This window comes from Trichomonas vaginalis, chromosome III (genome assembly GCF_026262505.1).
Source record: "Trichomonas vaginalis G3 chromosome III, whole genome shotgun sequence".
In the NCBI taxonomy this organism is placed as follows: Eukaryota; Parabasalia; order Trichomonadida; family Trichomonadidae; genus Trichomonas; species Trichomonas vaginalis.
In genome coordinates, this window is record NC_067205.1 from 10,777,741 (window position 1) to 10,800,986 (window position 23,246).

The following is a 23,246-nucleotide window of genomic DNA, read 5'->3' on the forward strand; positions in this document are numbered from 1 at the left end:
CGCTGTGAAACGTATTCGGTCTTTTTTTAAAAATTAATTTTTTGTTAGAGACAAGAGCTAAAACTCGGTAAACAACTTCTTTATGTCTAGAAAATTCTATCTTGCCTTTTATTTTTTTCTCGCTGTGAAACGTATTCGGTCATTTTTTTAAAAATTAATTTTTTGTTAGAGACAAGAGCTAAAACTCGGTAAACAACTTCTTTATGTCTAGAAAATTCTATCTTGCCTTTTATTTTTTTCTCGCTGTGAAACGTATTCGGTCATTTTTTTAAAAATTAATTTTTGTTAGAGACAAGAGCTAAAACTCGGTAAACAACTTCTTTATGTCTAGAAAATTCTATCTTGCCTTTTATTTTTTTCTCGCTGTGAAACGTATTCGGTCATTTTTTTAAAAATTAATTTTTTGTTAGAGATAAGAGCTAAAACTCGGTAAACAACTTCTTTATGTCTAGAAAATTCTATCTTGCCTTTTTTTTTTTCTCGCTGTGAAACGTATTCGGTCATTTTTTTAAAAATTAATTTTTTGTTAGAGACAAGAGCTAAAACTTTGCAGACAACTCCCGCATGTCTAGCAAATTTAACATTCGTCTCCCATTTTTATATATTTGGTTTAGAATGTTCGAAAATGCGTAATATGGTCATTAATATTAATTGAAAAGAACCTTGAATTAATTCAATCTGATCTCACAAAATATTTTAAATTACAAACTTTGTAGTTTGAATAGATAATTAGTATTAAACTCAAATAGCTAGTTTATTTTTGAAAAAAATTATTTGAATTTATTCAATTTTGTGAATTTTCCTTCCAAAAATCAAGTTTAAATATCTTATTTGCCATGTAATTATAAATACAATGAAATATATTCGAAATTGAAAAGAATGACTTTTTCTGTTCTTTCAATCATTCAATTTGAATTTTGCAATATTGGATTTCTCATTAAATAGCTATTAAAAACAACAAGCAATTTAACTTACATTCAAATTTATTTGTGTTATATTCAATCTTCTCAAAACTTATAATTTTCGGCTATAGCATGATTATATGCTATGTAATATAATAAACCTATAATAGTATCATTCTTTCAATTATTTGAAGAGAAAACCGAAAAAATCTATTTTCGGTCTATAACAAAATTATTTCAAAATGTTAATGTTCAATTCGATAATAAAAAGTACTATTAATATATGAAGTATTTGACATCATAAAAATTTTCGGATAAAGCGATGTGGAACAGTTGGTTTATTTCGTAAGGCTCATAACCTTAAGGTCGCTGGTTCGAATCCAGTCATCCCTCTTTTTTCCCCTCGCAAATCAAGTTTTTCAACTTAACGGCGTGATGCGCCCCAACTTTTTTGCGAATTCGCTAAATTGAAAAATTCAAAATCACGAAAAATAAGCATATCAATCATTTAATACTTAAATAAGCCAGTTTCTATAAAATTGGAAGTGAATTTCACATAAAATATTTTGCGAATTCGCAAAATAGAAAAATTCAAAATCACGAAAAATAAGAATATCAATCATTTAATACTTAAATAAGCCTGTTTCTATAAAATTGGAAGTGAATTTCACATAAAATATTTTGTGAATTCGCATTCATTATTTTATCTATTCAAAAATTCAATATATTGAAAAAGCTAATTAATATTATCTCAAAGATAACATAAATTATTATGATGTTCTAAAAATTCACCATGGTTCCATTCAATTATTGAATGACAGTCTTATCAAATTATCAATTTCAAAAGTGTGGAAGAAATTTCTTTCAAATTCATATCATTATTAATGATTGCACCTGCTGGTGATCCTAACCAAATGCTCCTTGAGAAAGCAACCAGGAAGCTCACGCACTATAATGATCCGAGAGAGAAAAAGAACTTGGAGATTACCATCAATGAACTTAGAAGTGTACGAGGGGATGGATTCCATAATTTCTTAAACTCGACCTACAAAAAGATTCCTCCTGCAGACAATATAATTGATCTTATGAATTTGTTGCATTTCCATAACAAAGTTGAAAAGTTGCCAAGATTTGCAAAAAAGAATATATGTATTTTGAAAGTGGCGATGCAAAAACAATGGGAAATCTTAAAAGACATATTCCCCAATCGTGTTTTCTTCATAAATATGAAGAAATTAAAAATAAATCCGTGCAGTAAGCCAATCGAACAAAGCGAACGTAATGATATCTATCACCAGGCATGCAACAACCTTTTGGCTAAAATCAATCCTGAATCGGTAGCCATCAAAATTGTCCAATCCGAACAAGAACAGGTGAGCTATATCACACTTTTCTGTAACGAAAATTGGGCAGGAATAATCATATATTCAAGAAAAGGCGCCAAAAACAAGAAATTGCGAGAATATTTTATTGAATGGCAAAAACCCCAAACCGGAATGGAAATTGAAGAGCCCAAGAATTTTGAAATAAATGAGTCGCAGCAAACCATTAATCCTGCATTTGAAAATCAAAACTTTTTTGAAATTCAAAATGATAACGATTTTGACAATTTTATCACTTTTGATGATTTTATTTTTGATATGGATCCTGTGTTGTGATTAAACATTTTATTTTTTCTAACGTTTAAAACTGAATAAAAAAAGTACGGTTGTTCCGCATCCACACAGGAGTCTTCGCGTAGTAGTTGTGTGCTGTTCGGGACCATACTGCGCAATCTCCCACAAACATAGACTGGTGTTGCATGGCAGGCGCTCGGTCGAAGTCGAACGAGCACATCATATTCGACGTCGACGCGTCGATGATGAGTTCAGCATCTATCAGAAAGTTTGTGGACACGATGACGACGAGTATGTACTTGTTTGAATCGTACCTGAAAATCGTGAAACGATCTTCGACGCACAACGTAAGAACAGGGTTCGATCCTGCAATGACCCCGAGCGCATTCGGCAGAGACATGTTCACAGTCGGAACGAAAGTGTCCTGCATGTTGTACATGTTCTTGTACCGCTTCAGAACAGGCAGCGTTGATGACAGTTCTTTAACAAAAAGGAATTTGTCAACGTAAAAAAGGTATCGATAGGACGATCATTGCGATGAGCTCACTCAGGCGATTGAACGAGAGTATGTTCGATATGCAAGAATCTGTGACCATGATGGCAAACTTGTACATGTTGTTGGTCATCATGAGGCCGCAGTCGCTCGATATGTCTACCGCGGCATCTTTGATCATTATGCTCCATTAGTACAAAAATAGAAGTAATGCTTATGGATATATTCTTTATCATCCATTTTAACATGAAATTCAGCGGGGAATATCTATATAATATTTCAGTTGAATTTTATCAACATGAAAAAAACTGTCATTGGTAAAATTATAATAATATCAAACAAATATTTATTCATTTTCTCATTTGGTGAATCTTAGCCAGCTGATCTGATAATATCTGGTCGGCTATTTTCGTGAAAAGTGTGATAAAACTTACTGCATCTGGTTGAGCCACGTTCTTGACAATTTCATCAATTTTACCTTCTTGTAATGCTTTCATTTTATAATCCATCATATCTTCGGAATCCATGTCAAATCCTAGATCCAGAGGCTCATTGTCCTCTTCTTCATCGTCTATTTTCTCACCATATCTTTCCATAATCTTCTTTATTTCATCACTAAGGTTTGGATCAAAATCACCATCATCAAAGTCTAGATCATCATCTTCCTCTTCTTCGAAGTTTATTTTCTTAGGGAACTGCCATGGTTTCATTGTATCAAGAGGATGGAAGCTATGATATTGTTCTTCCTCCTCTTCTTCTTCATTCTTGTCAATCTTTTCTTGTGAGATATTTGGTGACTTTGATAAAACAATTTCACTTTTATCCTCTTCTTCAAACTCTTCTTTTGCTTCAAAAGGTTTATCTAAACCTTTATTAGTAGCAAAGATTGACATATCTTCCTCTTCATCATCATTTACTGATATATTAGGTGATTTCATTAATTCATCATTTGAATTACTGATATTTTCTTTTGATATTGTTTCTTCAGTACTCTCTTTAGGAACACTCATTTCTGTTTTATTTGCAGAATAATTCTGAGAACTTCCTGATTTTGGACTAATATCAGATAACTTTAATTCAGTAACTTTGAGAAGAGAGTCATCTTTAGATTCATTGTTTTCGTCTTCATCTTTTGTTAATGACATTTCAAATTCTTTGGAGTCATTTCCTTTGGAAATATCTTCAGTAGATAGCAATATGTGGTCTTCTTCATTTGATTCATTTTCTTCATCAGGGAATGTGTCTTTGGAAAGAGTTATGCTTTCCTTTGAAATATCTTCTGTTGATATTGTAACATGATCTTCATCTTTTGATGCATTAGCATCTTCTTTTGATATGTTTTCTAAAGAGTTTGTGATATCTTCATTCTTTGATATATTTGGTGTAAATGATTTATCATTATCAATAGAAATATCAATTGACTTCAAAGGATCTTCTTCGTGAAGTGATGATCCTAAATTGCTTATTTGAGTATTCTCAGCAATTTCTTCTTCCTCTTCTTGTTTAACTAATAATTCCTTCTCTTCAATTTTTGGAGAGTTGACAAGCTTTTCATTGTTTTCTTCTTCTTCTTCAGTTGTTTTATCATTGCTATTACTTGGAATAGATGCTTTGATATCTAACAACGATGATGACTCTTCTTCATCATTTTCAAGAGCATATTTATGTCTCTGCGTTCTTTGGAATGAACGTGGTGGTGAAATTTCCTCCTTCGAATCTTCTTCAACGCTAAGATTTGGTGACATTTGCTCTTTTTCTGGACTAATTTTGAGTGGTGTCGATACGACAACTCCTTTAGAAGGTTTGACAGGTGAAATTGCACTGATTTCTACCTTCTCTTCATCATTTTCATCGTCTCCTTCTTGGCTGTTATTTTGCTTGGCTTGCTTCATCTTGTTCTCATTATCTCTCTTTTCTGTTGCCGTTGTTCCACGAAGTGAAAATCTCTTAACAAAATCGGAAATTGGTTTTTGAACTCTTGGCTTTTCTTCTGGAACTACAATTTCCTCTTTACTTTTCGTAATATCTTCAGGAACTTTGTCATTCTGTGGTGATTTAATTTCAATCTTCTCCTCAAACTTAAGTTCTTCTTCTTCCTCTTCTTCTTCATCGAGACCATCATCGTTATCACTTTGATGAAGTGTTTCTTTGTTAAGAGATGTTTTAAGAACATCAATTTTAACATCTTCTTCCTCTTCTTCGTAGGTTTCTTCTTCTTCAAGTAATTTTTGAATAATTGATTTCGTTGGAGTTTGTTTGCCTGGTTTGAATGCATCATTAGAATCAGAGAATGAATCAATATTCATCTTATAAATGTTCTCATCTGTATCATTCACTCCTTCACTTGATGCATCAGCGTTGATTGGAGATGTTGGAGAAAATGTTTGTTGTTTTTCTGCTCTTCTTGGAGAAGGAGGTCTCTTTGGACTTGATAAAGGCGATTCTTCCTTTAGAGAATCTGATGATGAACTTGATCCATATGAATACCTATGAGATGTCTTTGTTGGTGACTTCGGAGAATTATTTGGTATTGTGATTTGCTTTTGTGGTCTTGATGGTGATATTGCTTCAACTTGATCAGAAATTATAATGCCCTTACGCTTCTTCTGAACCGGATTTGGTGAAACTTCATTTGTATTAATTGATAAATTAGGCGACTGTGAAATACTATCAGATTTCTTAGCAGTAATAGGAGTAGGTGTTGGATCAAATGTAACAGTTGCTCTCTTTCGGCTTGAGGATGAACTCCTTGTTGGAATTTGATCGTAATTTTGTTGTGAAGTAATCTTTGATGATGTACTAGTAGTTCTAATATTTGTTTTATTTTCAGGAACTTTATAATCTACTGTGCTTGACGGTCTGGATTCTTTAGGAACTGAGATTTGTTCATTTTGGTTTTTATACGAGTTTGTAGTATTCTTTTGAGAATAGTTTGTTGTAGATACAGGTTTAGAAGGAATAACATCTGCTGGAGCTTCATATACTTTAATTGCTGCTTTGCGTTTCTTACCAAACGTATCAGATGGTTTTTCAATGGCTTGCTCGGCTTTAGCAGTCGGAACATATGGTTTATATGCATCTGGTTTGGCTGGTTTTGACTCTTGTTGATATTGATTTATTGGATTATATGAACTCGAAGTACTTGATCGAGTTGGCATTGCCACATATGGTTGGTTAGTGTTATATGTTGAATTCGATGTGAAAAATGACTTGTTTGTGAATTTTGGTTTGTAAGATGAATTTAGATATTGATATTGAGTTGATTCATTCGTTGATGGTGTATAATCCGGATAGATATCAGCTAGTGTTGGCATTTGATGCCTTTCTGATTGAAAATACTTACCCTTATTAAATGATTTAGTCATTATACATTAAAATTTAAAACGGACACTCAAAGATTTCATAACTATTCAAAGCAATAGTAGACTCAAGTATAAGCGAAAAATCGATTGCATGGTATATCTACTAAAGAGAACCATAATGTTTACTATATTTTTTGGCAATTTTATCATCGAGTTTAAATCATATCACATCAATTGCCGAATATTATTACAAAAGGTAGGTCATTAATATTTCAATTCACTAAAGATCAATAAGCATATATTTTAAGTTCAAAACATATAAATAATCCATAAACAAGATATTATATATCTATATATAAATCAACTATTAAAATATAGTGAATAGTATAGTAAATTCTTGTCATTTGCATATCAATATTTTTCATCAAATTTCAATGATCGAATCCCATTTCTATCTGTAGAAATATTTTGTATTCAGCTAATATTTTTCGATGTCTTATTGTTGTCTCGATAAAATGCTTAGAATTTTGTTGTAAGAAATATAGTTATAAATAACTACTTCCATCACTCTTCGGCATATTTAAATCTATCTAATTGTCCTATATTTTGCAAATCACTAGTTCATCTGCTATTAAGAAAAGCCAATTGAAGAATTTAAAATAATTCTTGCCTGAAATGAAGTAATTTTCGACCACCATAAAGAAGACTACATCCAATTGCTAAATACATAATATATTCTGTATGTAATCGCGATAATTTATCGACAAGGCCGATGTCATTCTAAAAGCAAATTCTATACATATCGGATTTACGATAACGTCTTTTCATCTGAGCAAAATTTCAACTAACATATAGCCAATAAAAAATGTACATAAACTCAATTGGCCTTGTGTCCATTTAAATTTTGTCACTTTTTTGTATTTATCCGTTTGTGTAATGAATTTATTTAATTCCCTAATATAAATACAATTAAACTTTTCTGAAATCAAAATTTCGAACAAATTTTAGATGGGTACATCAAATACAATTCACTCTTTACTTAAAGCTATCGCAGACAAAGCCCCAACAACAGATATCGAGAATATCATTTCCAAGAGGGTCCAGAAATACATAGCAAATCCTTTATTCTTTGAACTTCCGCTGAGTTCAATTTATAGAATTTTTTCAAACGCAGGAACAGTCAAAGCCGCTATCGCCGCACAGTTCCTTGAAACATTATCAGCAAAGCATGGCAGTAATGCAATTGTAATTCTCAAGACAATGAGAGTTTCATGTGCGTCAGTCCAAGAAATTTGCAATGTGTTCAGCTGTGTACGTGGAGCGCCATTGTGCGACAGACTTGCATCTTTTATACATCCAGAAAAGTTCGAAAAAGAAAAGCCTGCTGACTATGAACCTAATATTTTCATAGCAGCAAGAAAAGGGAGCAAAGGCAGCATAAAGTACATGTTGGACACAGATATCGATCCAGACATTCGCGATAAATCAAACAACACACCCCTGATAATCGCATCTTTATATAATCAAACAGCAATCGTAGAATTACTACTCGATGGAGGCGCTAACATCAATGCATGCGATGAAATCGGTCGAACGCCATTAATATGCGCTGTATCTGTTGGAAATATCGAAACGATCAAAATTCTCTTAAATCGCGGAGCAAATGTTAATGCATACGATAAGGAACGCCAAACGGCTTTACATTTTGCTGCAGCTTCCGGCAAAATGGAAATAGTTCAATTATTAATGGAAAAAAATCCAACAATTGACGCAAAAGATTCAGCTGGTTTTACACCATTACTACTGGCCATCTCAGATGCGCAATATGAAGTGGCAGAATATCTAATGGAAAAAGGAGCCTCAATTGAAAGCCAAACGTCAAGTCTTAAACGACCAATTACATTTGCAGCAGCTAACGGTAACGCTAAACTTGTTCGAAAGCTTATACATAGAGGATCACTCATAGATCCAAGAGATTCTAACGGATGGACGCCGTTAAGCCACGCCGCAAGTAGAGGACACGCGGATGTTGTTTCTATACTCATCAAAAAAGGCGCAAACGTTAACTCTAAGGCCTTGAACTTATGGACTCCTTTAATGCACAGTTCATATGGAGGCTACAAAGATGTTGTTATACTATTAACTGATAATGGAGCAGATGTGACGTTTAAAGACCCTATTGGGCGGTCTGCTCTTCATTTCGCTGCAAATAACGGAAATGTTGACATTATACGGCACTTGATTGATAAAGGACTAGATGTAGATCAGAGGGATTGTGGTGAAAAGACTCCTCTGATGTACGCTGCTTTGGAAAATAAAGCGGAAGCTGTTGCATTTTTGTTAGAAATGGGAGCTGATCCGATAGCTATTGATGAGAAGGGATTGACTGCTTATGAAATGGCACGACTCGAACCTACAAGAGCTGTGCTTAGACCATATATGAAAGAATTGATTAGATAATCTTCTTTCCTTTTTTTATATTTTTATTTGTTTTTATTATATTTTGTCTAAACAACAAAATTCTATTATTAAATCTTCCTTGTTTATCTCTTGAGTGCAATAATCAATTCATATTGAGATATATTTTGCATTTTTAAGAAAATTCATAAATATATCATAGCAAAAACTTCATAAAATATCTTATTTTAAGAGCGTAATTCGGCACTTTATTGATTTATCAATCAATATCGAATTTCATTGTTAATTATCATGAGATTGGTTGCTACGAATTACATTTCAACATAACCATAACTATATTTTCATAATATGGAGCAAGAGCCACAAAAACCTAATTACAGGATATTTGATCGAAATATAAAAATGCCAAATTGTTATTCTTGTATAATTTTAAGTAGCTGCAATAAGACACTTTTAAGATACAAAATCAATGGTCTTGTACGAAAAATATTGCATTGTAAACGTTAGATTTCTTAATTAACTAGATATTTCATAAATATACAATACAGATAATGCAAATCAATCATAAAATTTGGCTGAAAATCTTCCTTTTTATACGATCACGACAAACTTTGTTCTACTATATTAGATATGCATTTTTATTATAAAATTTTCGGGAAACAATTTTGAGAGCTTACAAAATTTTTGAATTGAATGAAAGATTTTAAAATTGATATAAACCGCTTAGCGGGAGGTTTTGTCATTATTCCACAAGGAACTCTCCTCTAGGTGTCCTAGTATCGTTATTAATAGAGGGGGAGTAGAGAAGGTTCACTTTTATGGTTCATCCCTTTCAACCAATCTTTTTATCCATTCCATTCTTTTAATATTCAACATTTCCTTTTAATTCATTAGAATACAGAAGGCTATACAATAGATCTAACCAATTCAACTTGTCACTAACCGATCACTGTGAGATGACTTTTTATATCCTAGCAGGTACACATTAGTTTTCATATCAAACAAATGTAGACCTTTGTCTCTAAGATACACTAGGTTTTTCACACAGGTTTCTGTTTACAAGTCATTCACTTAATTTAAAACTAGAGTTACTTATTCAATTTCATAATTTTTTCATTTTATGTATTAATCAACTTCATAATCCTCGCAATATATACACTTATGTGCTCACTGCACCTAATCATATATATTTATTACTCTATCTTTATTCACTTTCCCAAGTTTTCTTTATTAATATTTTTATCCCAACATTATCATACAAGTCATGTATATATTTACATTCCAATAATGTTCTTTCTATTCCAGTATTTCTCTTATCATTACTTTCATACAAAACTAACTGAATTTGATATCATTTTCAAAATACATAAGAAGAGTGCATCATTTAGTACAAATCAATCATCAACCAGGTCATGTTTATTCATTAAGAACATTCTTTTTCATGTTTCTCCTAATTTCAACTCATCAAAGATTTCAATCAAGATAATTCAACTTCAAACAACCAAAAACAGGCCAATGTTCATTATATGTTCAATGATATTACATGGTAATTCATTCCACATAACATTTTACATACAAATTCATATCATTCATTTCAAATCATTCAATTTTACATCCCAATTCAACTTTCTAGCAATTTATATCAATGTTTTCTGAAGGTTACAATGTTAACAAGTATTACAAATTTGTTCAGAACTGTTACATGGATTTTCTGGTTTCTGGTTTCCGAACAATTTTTGATTTTTTGTTTCTCTGATTCCTATGTTCATGAATTGATCTGTTTCAGTTCCATTTGTTACAACTGTTTCAGTTTCCTTTCAATTCAATCCGAACATATTTGATTTTGCTTCCAATTTGTGTTCTGTTTCACTGGTAGATCAAGTTTCACTTCTGGCTACATTTGATCCCGAACTGTTCCTGATTCAATCTGTTTCAGTTCACAACAAGATCATTTGTTCCAATTTAGTTTCTGCTTCACTTGATCACTTTGATTTTATCTCGTACACTGTTGATCTGAAGGATTTTGTTTCATGGTCCTTATTAGAACACTGTTTTTCAATCCAGATCGAACATTTGTTCCTCTGAACACATATTTGCTTCTGAACTCTGTTCCAAGTTTCACGTAACTTGTACTTTGTTTCAGTTCATTTTGTTTCTGGACACAATTGACCAGTTTCATTATGAGATCATTTGTTTCTTTGTTTCTGATCAGTTCATTCCAGTTCATATTATATCATATGATTCATTTCGTTCCTCTGAACACCTATATGATCCTGAACTCTGTTCCAAGTTTCATGGACTCTGTATCAGTTCATTTTAGATCATTTGTTTCATTTCGTTTCTGATTACATTTGTTCAGTTCTTTATTGAATCATTTGTTTCATATTGATTCTCTGATCAGTTCACCTCAGTTCCTAACTCATGATATCTGATTCTTTGTTCCTCTGAACATTTATCACTCAGAGCTGTTCCAAGTTTCTCGTAACTTGAACTTTGTTTCATTCCTTATCTTTGAATCTGTTTCAGTTCATTCGAATTAGATCATTCGATTCTTTGTTTTCGAACACATATTACACCATTTGTTTCATTCCGAACTGTTATCAAGTTTTATCCAGTTCATTTATTTTATTTTCATTTGTTTCAGTATTCACTTTTTTATTGAGACTCATAAGCACAGTTCAGTGACTCTTTTCAAGTTGTGATTCATAAGATATAAGCTATCTATGTTTTTCTTTCTTGAACCAAATGAGTTTATCTATAACTAAGCTAAGAAGAAAATAAGTTTTCCTTATGAAGATGAGATAGATGAGCACTGAGTTCCCACTATCAATTCATTTTTCTACATCCAGTAACTATTAGTCTTGTTTCTTAAGACAACAGAAGAAGAAGACAAAGCTGATTCACAACCAATATATTGGTACTGTTTCACAGATTTAGTTACTGATGATTTTTTCATAAGAATTCCCGATGATTCACTAGTTTTCTGATCCAGTGACTTCAGGGTTATTGAGATTGTTCATTGAGATATTTCCTTATACACATTTATAAGCATAATTTCCTATGAATAGTTTTCTCTCTTTTCATTTCACTGAACTTTTTTCCTTTCCTTTCCAAACAAACAAAAGTTTTCCAATCCAATTCCCTCTGTTACATCAATTTGACAATTAGTTACATTTATTTCAACCACAGTTCTTTTTTATTTGATCAATCAACCAAACTCGATCTCTCAAACAATTTCATTAATTAAATTCATTCATAACTCGAACAACTCAGACTTTATTTTAATGAAGATTTGATCAAAAAAAGATTTGTCACTTATTTAATTGTCAAATGATGATTACTTTTATATTATTGTTTTATATTGTTTTGTATTTTAGATGATTGATTTAGTACTGATGCACGTATGATTCTTCTGATATCTAGCCATAAGTTTATATGTCTCCAAAAAAAGCCACAATGGTTTTCGATTCACTGGGTTTCCGAAGAAGGATATTTCAGGTGTTCTTGGTTTCAATGGTTTCATAGATGTTTCCGGTATGGTTTTCTGATTTCATTTTTGGTTCTTTTTTTGAATGGTTCTTGAGTGTCGCTTTTGGTGTCAGTTTTTGAAGGTTCACGGTTTCTTGGTTTTCATGGGTTTTTCTAATTTGATGGATCAAATATGGTTTCAGATGGATTTTACTATTGGAATGCAGTATTTTTTTACAATAGGAAGAAGTGGCAGTGGCATAATTTGGATGAACAAAAAACAGGCTCTGATAATTTGATAATTTTTTTCGGAAGGTTTTTTCTTATTATTCCGGTTTCTCTTACTTTTTCACACTTTTTTCCTTGTTGCAAAAGGATTTTTAGTGTGTTTTTTCTTTATTGTCCTCTCTTTCCTTCCGATTCGACCTTTTTTTGGGAATTTCTCGAATAAACGGTGTGTGAATACACAAGAAACAACGACACAATATATCCATTTACTTGGATATTTTATGTCATGTATTCACATACAAAACTTTTACCCCAAATCTCAAAAATTTTTTTTCTAAGTTTATTTTTTTCAAATGATAGTTCGATTCAATTTATTTTCTATATATCTTTCAATTGAATCCGTCATCTAATTTATCGGTTATAATAGATGTTATAAGAGTAATGATATTTTTAGCATTTAATTGAAATGTTTATATTTTGAGTCACACACAATTTTGAATTTTCGGGAAAAGTAGCAATTGATATATTTAGAATATCCATGCATTTTGGATCGGATTAAAATTTTGAAGTCTCGTAAATTAAAAATCAATATCGATGTTTAAATCCAATCATATATCATATGAATATTCAATACCACAAGTCGATGTTGATAAATAGCCATTTGGAACAATACCATTCATATTGAAATCGATAACAGCTTATCATCATTAAGTGAAATCTTCCGATTAACGTATGTAAGAAGGGTTTTTAATTCCTACCTTATAATTCGATAATAATTGATAACAAAATCTTAGATAACGTAACTTCCAATGCACTCCAACAAGGATTGCTTATGTTTCCATGAGGAAATTAATGTTTGCGCTTCCGAATCCTTTGTTTTGATCATTATACTACAAATCATTCAATATTCCATACCTGACTTCAATTATAATTAATTTTAGAATGATAGCCAGGTCAGGTATGAGGGGCTTCCAGGGGCTGCGCCCCTTCTAGCCCTGAAGATGTTTAGTATAACTTTGTCCGGACAAGTAAGGGTCTATCGTCGCTACAGGAAAAGTTACAGGCGTTCCAAGGAAGTATACTTTGAGAAGCCTTCTTCTGGGTCGAAAACATTATATAATGTGTCGCTTTTCACAAATTATATATGTTTTCATGTTTTGTCACTTTTCTGTCACTTTTCAGGAAAAACATTTTTATTATTATATATAAATGAATTTTACAAAACCACCGTTACCCTTCTTTGGAAATAAGAGTAGATGTAAAGATATTCTATTGAGAGAACTTAAGAAACTACCGAATGGTCTAACATTTGTAGATTTGTTCGGTGGAAGTTTCTATATATCCCATTTGTGCCATACAATATTCCCAGACTCAAAGATTATATGCAATGACTTCGACAACTATATGGACCGTCTCAAACATATACCAGACACAAACAATATATTGAAAGAGTTAAAAGAAAAGATACCTATAGGTAAGATGGAACGTATACCATTAGATAACAAAAATATTGTGAGAGAGGTTTTGAAAAAAGCAGAATATATAGACTGGGATAGTATATCTGCTAGACTATTATATAGTGGTGCTATAAGAGTTCATGACATTGAAACACTTATGTCAAAAGTTTTATATCTTAACTATACAAATGTTTTCAAAGAGAACATAGAAAAATATATTGAGGGTATAGAGTTTGTGAGATGTCGTTGGACAGAGTTGTATGAAAAATATAAAGACAAGGAAAATGTTTTCTTTATAGTGGACCCGCCGTTCTATAACACATGCGATTTTCAATACCAAGTAGACTGGACTTTGAGAGACTCTTTAGAAACTTTAGACGTTTTACATAACTGTCCATGCTTTTACTTTACATCCGATAAAAGTGGTTTGGAAACCGTTATGAGATGGTTAGAGGACATACATGACTATGAGTTTAGATATGACAAGATAGAATATGAGAGAGGTCCTATAAACTGGAGAAAGTGTCATAACAAAGAAATTTTACTAGTAAGTAAATGTGGTTTGAAATAGGACTACTTGTTTTAGGTTTTTTCCATTGTGTCATTTATTTATTTGACGTGGCAGAAAGATATAGAGAATATGAAGATGAACCAATGCCTGCAAATGTCCAGCATATGTACTCGTAAGAGATATTTTTATCTAATATTAAATGGACGCACAGAACTTAGCAAATGCACAGCAACCTGGACAACCAAACCCAGAGAATATTCCAAATGAAGTTAGAATACAAACTGCAATGGCAAACTATGGTCAAGTGCCAACAGATGTACAAATGCAAACTGCCATGTCAAATGACGCTGCGTTAGGTTTGCCACCATGGTATGCAAATATGAGATGGAAAGAGTTTTATACAAACCCTGAAGTGGGATATAAACAACTTTATGCAGATGACGCGAACACAGGAGTTGACCCAGAATATGTTTTCTACCAGAGGAGAAACAGAATGTATGAGCTCCAGTTAAAGAATGCTATGGAACTCAACAGGAAACGTAAGAGACTAGGCGGACATTAGATTTTTACATATAGTAAAATGGGTTTCTTTGGAAGAATAGGAAACTTCTTTCGAAATGTTGGAAGAGGTATATGGAATGGAATAAAATCTGTCGGAAGAGGAATTTGGAACGGAGTCAAAAATATTGGTAAAAGAGTAGGTCAGTTCGTTGGTATTATACCTAAAGACCCTGAACCAGAAGAACAAGCTCCTGTTATACAACAGCCTGAACCTGCACCACAGTCTAGTTGGCAACCAAATCCAACACCTCAACCGTATTAAAAAATTATATTTTTACCGTTCGATAGTAGTTGTATATGAAACTAAGTTCTAAGTAAAACGCATGGTATAATGGAACTATTCTCTTTCTTCCATCTGTTGTAAACCATACTTGAAAGTCTGAAATACTTCCACTTGGTGGTTCATATAGCTTTGTAGGTTTTTCGTAAAAGTCATTTGCCAAGCATAAAAAAGAGTTTTGTGCACCAGAAAATGAAGCATGAACTATAATAGCATCTGAGTCGAAAACATTTTCATATGTTCCATTAGGGTTTTCGACTTCATAAAAGTCCGGGTGTACTGGATATTCTGCAGGCTGATTTAACATCCTCATAAATCTATACCATGCCAAGTTGTTATATTTTGTAGAAATATAAACGTTTTCTCCAAGGTCTTCTATTCTATTGATTTTAACAGTTGCATTTTTCCTGTCATATATAATATCGAGATGGTACTCTCCTTCGTCAATGTTATACTGGTTTGCATATTCGATATAGATGTCGTTTATTTTTTCTTGAAAAGCTTGAAGAGTTGTTTCTAAGTTTACAAGCAAACTAACTTGTAAAAGTTTTCCCTGTTCAAATTTCTCATACGTATGTTTTTCTTTGTTATAGTATCGAACTTCAAAACCGACTGTAAATGGGAAACCATGTATGGCTTCTGAAATGAACTTCATTCTACGAAAGCCAATAGCTTTTGTGACAGATGGGTCTCTTAACCATCTTAACGGGTAGTCAAAACGATAGCCTTCATGCTTTACGGTCTCTGTCTCAAACTTTTGACCGACATTCGTAAAAAGTTCATCTAATGGTTTAGTTGTAGCAACTCTTGAATTTTCTTTTTCTATTGAAAGCATATTTTATCTAGAATAAAAATGTCAAATGAAACAGCGTCTATGAGAGAAATACAACACAACCGACAACTCATTATACAAGCTCTAAATAAGAACACAACAAACTTTTCAAACTATTCTAAGATATCTGAGTCATTGAAAGAAGGAAACTTAAAACTGACATTAAACCCAATGACAGATGAGTTTCTGTTTCAAGACAATAAGAACCATACTGTTTGTATAAATCCAACAAAAGGAACTTTAAACGAGAAACCTATATCTGAACTTCTTTTGAAAGCAGATGTTGGCAACAAAGCTGACAAAGAATATGTAGACGATGCAATAGCAAAAGAAGAAGAAAGAGCTAACAAAGCTTATGCAACAAAAGAACATACTCATCCTGAACTAGCAGACAAAACATATGTTGACAATAAAATGTCAAGTGAAGTGACAAGAGCTGAAAACGAATATTCTAAAAAGACTCATACACATACCATTGCAAATATTGCAAACTTACAAGAAACCTTAAACAGGAAAAGTGACGTTGGACATACACATACCATTGCAAATATTACAAACTTACAAGAAACCTTAAACAGGAAAAGTGACGTTGGACATACACATACCATTGCAAATATTGCAAACTTACAAGAAACCTTAAACAGGAAAAGTGACGTTGGACATACACATACCATTGCAAATATTGCAAACTTACAAGAAACCTTAAACAGGAAAAGTGACGTTGGACATACACATACATCTTTGAAATAACAGACTTAAACGTTAGCCTTGAAAATAAAGCAGATAAAACATATGTCAATGAAATATACCAAAGTTTAGTTGGAACAAAAAATATTGAAACTATTGTTGGTGACTTTTCTTTCAATGAAGAAAACAAATATTTTAGATGGCAGTTTGTACATTCCTTAAAAAATGGTATACGGTATAAACTCATTCCGAAAAATAACAATGAAATGTATGTAAGCTATAAAAAGAACGATGGTACACAAGTTAAAGTTCCATTAGACAACAACTGCTACTTAAACTTATATGGAGACGAACAAAAGAAATATTTCCGAGTTTATGAAATGACAGATATGACATTGCCTGACCCAGCTCCAGCACCATACTATTATGACTATGGAGATGACAACAGAACACCACATGTAGATGAACAAAAGCTAACATTATATTTAGATTTTTATAGATATAAAAAGATATAATGCAATAGAAAAAACGAGAATAGTATACTATTATGAAGATGACAGAAATAAATATTATAGTCAAGATTTTACCTACCCTGAAAACATAAGATTATATTATAAAAAATATTCTGACACAAACCAGAAGAAACCTGAAATAGTTGCACTATATTTTAAGTTCAAAAGAGACAATCCTATAATATCTCATATGTTTGATTTAATGAACCCAGTAGGTTCTATTTATACATCTATGGAAGCAAGAGGTCCTCAAGTAATGTTTGGTGTTGGTGCATGGGAACAAATAGTCGACAGGTTTTTGTATTGTGCAAACTCTTCAAAGGAAACAGGTGGAAGTAAAACGATTTCAGGTGAAAATTTACCTGCACACAGTCACTACATAGATTTAAGTACATCTCAAGCAGGTTGGCATAAGCATAGATATTGGGATTGGTCAGGAATGACAAAAGGTAAAGGATATGATGTTAAAGACGACGTTAAGTTTGCTATAAATTGTTACTGGGATGACACTCAGGGAGAAGGAAACCATACACATTTCGTTTCAGGATATACGCAAACAACGGGACAAAGTAAAGACTACATGCCACCTTACATGACAGTTTACGCATGGTATAGAATTGCTTAGTCGTCATTTTCAACTTCTTTAGCATATTCGTCAGGAGTTGTCTTATATTTGTTAGGAACTGTCTTTGAAAGTATACCACCTTGAACTTTGACAAGTTTGAAACGAGGTCTGGCAATAGTAGTTTTATCTTCTGCTTGCAGTGTGTACATTTTGCCATGTTTGCCTAAAACTTCATAATATTCTCTTGTATACTTTCTTCTATTTTTACGAACACGAATGTGAGTACCTGTCGGGTTCCCATTGTTGTCATAGTCAATAGTATTTTCATATGGGTCGCGTTTGGGTATTTCTATTTTTACTTTGTCACCTTTCTGAAGTTTGAAGCCCGGCATTCTTTCTTGTTTGTCTCTTTTGACTAAATTATTAAATATATAGTCTTTCTCTAAGTCAGGGTTGTTTTTCATTTCTTCGGGGGAGTGGTTTCCCAAACCTTTTTGTTTACGGCTATTGTAAATATTTAAAACTTGTCTCATCTTTGCCATGGAGAAGTGTCTATATTTGTCGTCATATGACATTTCATTTGCTTCACCACCTTGTGGTTGGTTTAAGTCTCTTAACATTTTTATACAACCGTCAATGACACCAAGAGCAGAATGGTTTTGGTCGACAATGAAATATTGGTTTACATTTTTTGAACGCAGATAGTTTTTTACATCGTCTGATTTGAAAGAACTTTCACAGTCAGATGTTAGTTTTGTTGGATGGTATTTGTCAACGAATATTGTCAAAGCTGCTAAGATATCTAAAATATTTTTGGACTGTAATGGTATGGCTTCACAGTATCTTGTGTTTTGACCAACAAATATTAGCCAGTATGGTGGTCCATCTTCTCTATACCTCGGAATGTTTTCCAAGATATCCATAAACCAAGCATTTGGTGTTGAACTAAAGATTTTTACCATGAGTGCTTTCTTTGTCGCCTTAGAAACATAGGGGTCCTTGTTTGGATTCGTCATTTTTTAACCCATAAGAAATGGGTTTATTTGGCGCGTTAGCAGGAGTTGCATCCAGATTTTTGCCCGCAGTGGGAACAATAGCCAGAGGTGTATTTGGAGTTGGAAGGAAGATTTTGAGTACATTAGGTATACTTAAAGAGAAAGCACAACCTATTATACAAACTGTACAGAAAGGTTGGGATGTAGCACGAGATGCAACAAATCTTATTCCAAATCCTGAAACAAGAGGAAAAGTTCAAGGATGGATGGACAATGTAGGAAGACAAGCAGGAAACTATTATAACAAAGCAAATGACTACTATAACCAAGCAGGACACTATATGGACCAAGGTGAAAGATTCTTTAACAGAGGATATAACCATGCACAACAATGGGTAAACAATAACCAACCTCAACCGCCTCAAACGTGGGGAATGTAAAGTTTTTTACTGAGATGAAATGAACAATACAGCATTGAGACAAATGGGTTCAAGATGGATTTGTCGGCTTCCAGCAGTTACACAACGTGTTTGTCAAGTTCTTCCTATACCTCAGGAAGTTTTAGACCGACTTAAAAAACAACAACAACCAGTTGAAAACAAACCAAACTAAAATTTTTTACTGAGATGAAATGACCGAAGAAGTTGAAACGGTAGATTTGACACCACAAACAAAAAGTTCAGAACCATTGTCAAAACCTGTCAAAGAACTTACAGATGAAGAGAAAAATTCAATAATAGAAAGTGCCAGGTCTGGAAATACAAACCCTAACTACAAAGTCACTTTTCATAAAAATGGAACGGCAAGTATCTCAAAAAAGAAACAGACTCTCACAAATAAAATATTGAAGTCTGAAGGAGCTTTCGAGACAACAGATGGAAAAGTTTACTTCACTGACCAACAGTTCATTATAGAACATCTCATTGACTTAGAGTCGAAATATTCTAAACTTTACAACAAACACAAAAAGTTGAAAGGAAAACAAAAACAAATGGCATATGATATTTATGAAGATGTTGACGACACAACTGTTCCTGCAAGTGAGGTAAAGTCAGAGGAACCGAAAAGTGACGAAAAACCGATAGAAGAAGAGAAACCAAAAACTGAAGATAAACCAAAACCAAAGTTTAGTTTCCAAACTAAACCAAGTCAACCTTCATTAGCTGGTATGGGTTGGCGTCAAAGACTTATGGCTTCAGGCGGTTATGTAAAGTAAAGAAAAAAATATTTTTTTATTTTTATAAAAATGCCCCCATATAGAATGGATAGAAAATCTGCTAGAATAAAAGCAGAGTTGCAAAGTTATGGTTGGAGAGTTTCGAAGAATTTTAAATATAGGAAGGGAAGACCCATAAAAGTCTATGACAAATTGTCTGGTCTTCGCTATGAAATGGATTTGGAAACAGCACGTGCAAATTATCCAAACAGACTAGAGAGGTTAGAAGAAGAACGTCTTATGGACATGCCTTTCGATGTTAGTGAACCTCAAGTTGAAGGACACGACGGCTTTGCCAGATTCTATTGGAAACATGACGAACAATTGCATCCTTTGAGAAGGAAAAAAGGAAAAGGTGAAGACACACATGCTCCCATGGAAAGAACAAGATATGCATATGAGAAGTACCGTGAAGTTAGAAGTCAAATTACATCTGGTCGAACCTTTACAGTAAACTTTGACGAAGGAAAGAACAAAGAAGGCTTCATGGGAGTACTTGCTGCCATACAAGACGGAAATAAGAAAGGACACAATCTCAGATTGACCATAACAGATTTGGATGGTCACATTTACTATGCACATGGCAATGTCACAACAGCTGCAATGCTTCTTGACGCTTTCAAGACTACAAAGAGAGAACAAATGGTTGACTCCGACTCAGACATTTTGAATGCAATTGAAGGAATTGCAAGTGTCAAGTTCGAATGGTACCAACCTAACCCTCAAGCAGTCAGACAACATGTTTGTTAGATGAGAAATATGAAATGGCATACCATTTTAAAACAATATATTTTTACATATATTAAATGCTTCAGGTTGAAAAACAAAGAACAAAAGTAGCAGATACAAAACCGTTAGACTATATCTTTACAAATGCTGGTAGGACTATTTCAGATGAAGAAATTTCATCCCGAGCATACAGGTTTGACTATCCAATTCGTTGGCTTCAAAGTCCTTCAGATGCAAAGGCAATAGGATTTAGAAGAGTTTTGTTTTCAAATAGAACTAACGCATTTATGTTCGCAGTATATTTTCATGGGCAGTATAAAGGTTCTGATGGTCTAATAGACAAATTTGATGAAATGAGAATCTTTACAGTTCGTTCAGACGAAAGTCTTGAGAAAACTCTAAATGACTTTCAAACTCAAATGAACAAATACTATTGGGAATTTCAAGAAAAATACGACTCTTTACTAAATGGAACATACTATCTGAAACTAGAATATGACAAGATGAACTCCACCGTTTCATTTCAAAAGATTGAAATTAACCCTCCAAGAGATACAGAGTTTTTATTTTGGGGAGTAGACAAACGTTCTTGGGCACAATTTCTTCGGTTACTAAACCAGAACGAACCATTACCACCAGATGGTCCATTTAAATTTATACTTCCACCAGCAGATTTGACAGTTTATAGAAACGTGTTTGACCCTCAAAATGTTATGTGTCATGCAAGTTTCAGTTCAAGCAACAATAGTTTTCTATGTATTGGTAAGGACTTTTATGACTTTGCTTCTAAATTCTACGAACCACCTAGTAACAGTTTCTCTGACTTTCAAGTTTGGTTCACAACAAATGGTGTGCAACATATTATTCCATTGTACTATGACTTTTATCTCGAATTGTCTTTCATATATAACTACGGAAAAGTGCTGAAAAAGTATTGAAAAATAAAGTTTAGGGTAGAAGGTTAGATCTAACCTGTTTTCTAACCTGTTTTCTACCCTCTTGAATTTTCAAGACTTCTTCGTAAATGTTTTGTCATGACTTCTTCGTAAATGTTTTGTCATGACTTCTTCGTAAATGTTTTGTCAAGACTTCTTCGTAAATGTTTTGTCATGACTTCTTCGTAAATGTTTTGTCATGACTTCTTCGTAAATGTTTTGTCATGACTTCTTCGTAAATGTTTTGTCAAGACTTCTTCGTAAATGTTTTGTCATGACTTCTTCGTAAATGTTTTGTCAAGACTTCTTCGTAAATGTTTTGTCATGACTTCTTCGTAAATGTTTTGTCAAGACTTCTTCATCGTAACGAGTGTAAATGAACCAAAAATATATTTTAGGTGAAGAGGTTAGATCTCACCTCTTTTTTCACCTAATTTTTCACCCGTTGAATTTTGTATAAAAACCAACCGCCGGAATTCAGACTGTTGCTATATTCTTCACAAAATGCTTGTTTTGAGGTCGAGCCACTTTTGGCTCCACCGTATTCTTTCAACCAAAACTCATGAAATTTGGTCATTTTTCAGCAAAAATATATTTTAGATGAAGAGGTTAGATCTCACCCGTTTTTTCACCTCTTTTTTCACCCTCTTGAATTTTCATGAATTTCCTTAAGATAGAAAAAGTATTGAAAAATAAAGTTTATGTTAGCATGTTAAATCTAACACGTTTTCTACCCTTTTTTCTACCATCGTAGAAAACACACAAAACTCATCTAATGGCTCGATGTTGTCCATTGTACTTTTTCAGAACAATACTTGCACTGCTTCAGAACAATACTTGTACTTTTTCAGAACAAGACTTGTACTTTTTCAGAACAAGACTTGTACTTTTTCAGAACAAGACTTGTACTTTTTCAGAACAAATTTCCCGTAAAAGCTCTCAATTTGTGAGAAAAATTTTCTGTTTCAGAACAATACTTGTACTGTTTCAGAACAATATTTGTACTGTTTCAGAACAATATTTGTACTGTTTCAGAACAATATTTGTACTGTTTCAGAACAATATTTGTACTGTTTCAGAACAAGACTTGCACTGTTTCAGAACAATATTTGTACTGTTTCAAGACAATACTTGCACTGCTTCAGAACAATATTTGCACTGCTTCAGAACAATATTTGCACTGCTTCAGAACAATGTCCGACGTACCACCAAAAAATATATTTTAGGTGAAGAGGTTAGATCTCACCTGTTTTTTCACCTCTTTTTTCACCTCTTGAATTTGTCAAGACTTCTTCGTAAATGTTTTGTCAAGACTTCTTCGTAAATGTTTTCGTTATGCCACTTTGTGCCGTCAGTCAGTCAGTCAATGAAATTTACACCAAAAATATAATTTAGGGTAGAAGGTTAGATCTAACCTGTTTTCTAACCTGTTTTCTACCCTCGTGAATTTGTCAAGACTTCTTCGTAAATGTTTTGTCAAGACTTCTTCATCGTAATGAGCGTAAAGGACCCAAAAATATAATTTAGGGTAGAAGGTTA

At 33.0% G+C, this 23,246-nt stretch overlaps 12 protein-coding genes and 1 non-coding gene across 13 annotated transcripts, besides 2 other annotated features; 9 read left to right on the top strand and 4 right to left on the bottom strand.

Annotated features, from left to right (window-relative positions):
* Positions 1-290: 290 nt before the first annotated feature.
* Positions 291-1,130: a mobile genetic element.
* A 90-nt stretch (positions 1,131-1,220) lies between these two features.
* Positions 1,221-1,295, top strand: TVAGG3_0678740. The gene has a single exon. It is a non-coding gene; the product is annotated as a tRNA-Met (tRNA).
* Positions 1,296-2,585: 1,290 nt separating this feature from the next.
* On the bottom strand, positions 2,586-2,957 carry TVAGG3_0678750 (uncharacterized protein; the record flags this gene model as incomplete). Its single annotated transcript, XM_001581181.1, has 1 exon — positions 2,586-2,957. The coding sequence occupies one exon, from the start codon at positions 2,955-2,957 to the stop codon at positions 2,586-2,588; it is 372 nt and encodes a 123-aa protein (XP_001581231.1).
* Positions 2,958-3,343: 386 nt separating this feature from the next.
* On the bottom strand, positions 3,344-6,376 carry TVAGG3_0678760 (uncharacterized protein; the record flags this gene model as incomplete). Its single annotated transcript, XM_001581182.1, has 1 exon — positions 3,362-6,376. One exon carries the CDS (start codon positions 6,374-6,376, stop codon positions 3,362-3,364), a length of 3,015 nt encoding a protein of 1,004 aa, XP_001581232.1.
* A 916-nt stretch (positions 6,377-7,292) lies between these two features.
* On the top strand, positions 7,293-8,851 carry TVAGG3_0678770 (protein ubiquitination; the record flags this gene model as incomplete). Its single annotated transcript, XM_001581183.1, has 1 exon — positions 7,322-8,773. The coding sequence occupies one exon, from the start codon at positions 7,322-7,324 to the stop codon at positions 8,771-8,773; it is 1,452 nt and encodes a 483-aa protein (XP_001581233.1).
* A 5,743-nt stretch (positions 8,852-14,594) lies between these two features.
* Positions 14,595-14,957, top strand: TVAGG3_0678780 (uncharacterized protein; the record flags this gene model as incomplete). Its single annotated transcript, XM_001581184.1, has 1 exon — positions 14,595-14,957. The coding sequence occupies one exon, from the start codon at positions 14,595-14,597 to the stop codon at positions 14,955-14,957; it is 363 nt and encodes a 120-aa protein (XP_001581234.1).
* An 18-nt stretch (positions 14,958-14,975) lies between these two features.
* TVAGG3_0678790 (serine threonine-protein phosphatase family) lies at positions 14,976-15,218 on the top strand (the record flags this gene model as incomplete). The annotated part of the gene is made up of 1 exon (XM_001581185.1): positions 14,976-15,218. One exon carries the CDS (start codon positions 14,976-14,978, stop codon positions 15,216-15,218), a length of 243 nt encoding a protein of 80 aa, XP_001581235.1.
* A 4-nt stretch (positions 15,219-15,222) lies between these two features.
* Positions 15,223-16,071, bottom strand: TVAGG3_0678800 (uncharacterized protein; the record flags this gene model as incomplete). Its single annotated transcript, XM_001581186.1, has 1 exon — positions 15,223-16,071. One exon carries the CDS (start codon positions 16,069-16,071, stop codon positions 15,223-15,225), a length of 849 nt encoding a protein of 282 aa, XP_001581236.1.
* A 450-nt stretch (positions 16,072-16,521) lies between these two features.
* Positions 16,522-23,246: part of a mobile genetic element that runs on past the window's edge.
* TVAGG3_0678820 (phage tail repeat-like family) lies at positions 17,500-17,892 on the top strand (the record flags this gene model as incomplete). Its single annotated transcript, XM_051242633.1, has 1 exon — positions 17,500-17,892. The coding sequence occupies one exon, from the start codon at positions 17,500-17,502 to the stop codon at positions 17,890-17,892; it is 393 nt and encodes a 130-aa protein (XP_051089220.1).
* On the bottom strand, positions 17,972-18,848 carry TVAGG3_0678830 (uncharacterized protein; the record flags this gene model as incomplete). The annotated part of the gene is made up of 1 exon (XM_051242634.1): positions 17,972-18,848. A coding segment is annotated over one exon (877 nt), but the record flags the coding sequence as incomplete, so codon positions are not given.
* On the top strand, positions 18,866-19,267 carry TVAGG3_0678840 (uncharacterized protein; the record flags this gene model as incomplete). Its single annotated transcript, XM_051242635.1, has 1 exon — positions 18,866-19,267. One exon carries the CDS (start codon positions 18,866-18,868, stop codon positions 19,265-19,267), a length of 402 nt encoding a protein of 133 aa, XP_051089222.1.
* TVAGG3_0678850 (phage tail repeat-like family) lies at positions 19,819-20,043 on the top strand (the record flags this gene model as incomplete). The annotated part of the gene is made up of 1 exon (XM_051242636.1): positions 19,819-20,043. One exon carries the CDS (start codon positions 19,819-19,821, stop codon positions 20,041-20,043), a length of 225 nt encoding a protein of 74 aa, XP_051089223.1.
* TVAGG3_0678860 (uncharacterized protein) lies at positions 20,089-20,793 on the top strand (the record flags this gene model as incomplete). The annotated part of the gene is made up of 1 exon (XM_051242637.1): positions 20,089-20,793. One exon carries the CDS (start codon positions 20,089-20,091, stop codon positions 20,791-20,793), a length of 705 nt encoding a protein of 234 aa, XP_051089224.1.
* Positions 20,850-21,710, top strand: TVAGG3_0678870 (uncharacterized protein; the record flags this gene model as incomplete). The annotated part of the gene is made up of 1 exon (XM_051242638.1): positions 20,850-21,710. The coding sequence occupies one exon, from the start codon at positions 20,850-20,852 to the stop codon at positions 21,708-21,710; it is 861 nt and encodes a 286-aa protein (XP_051089225.1).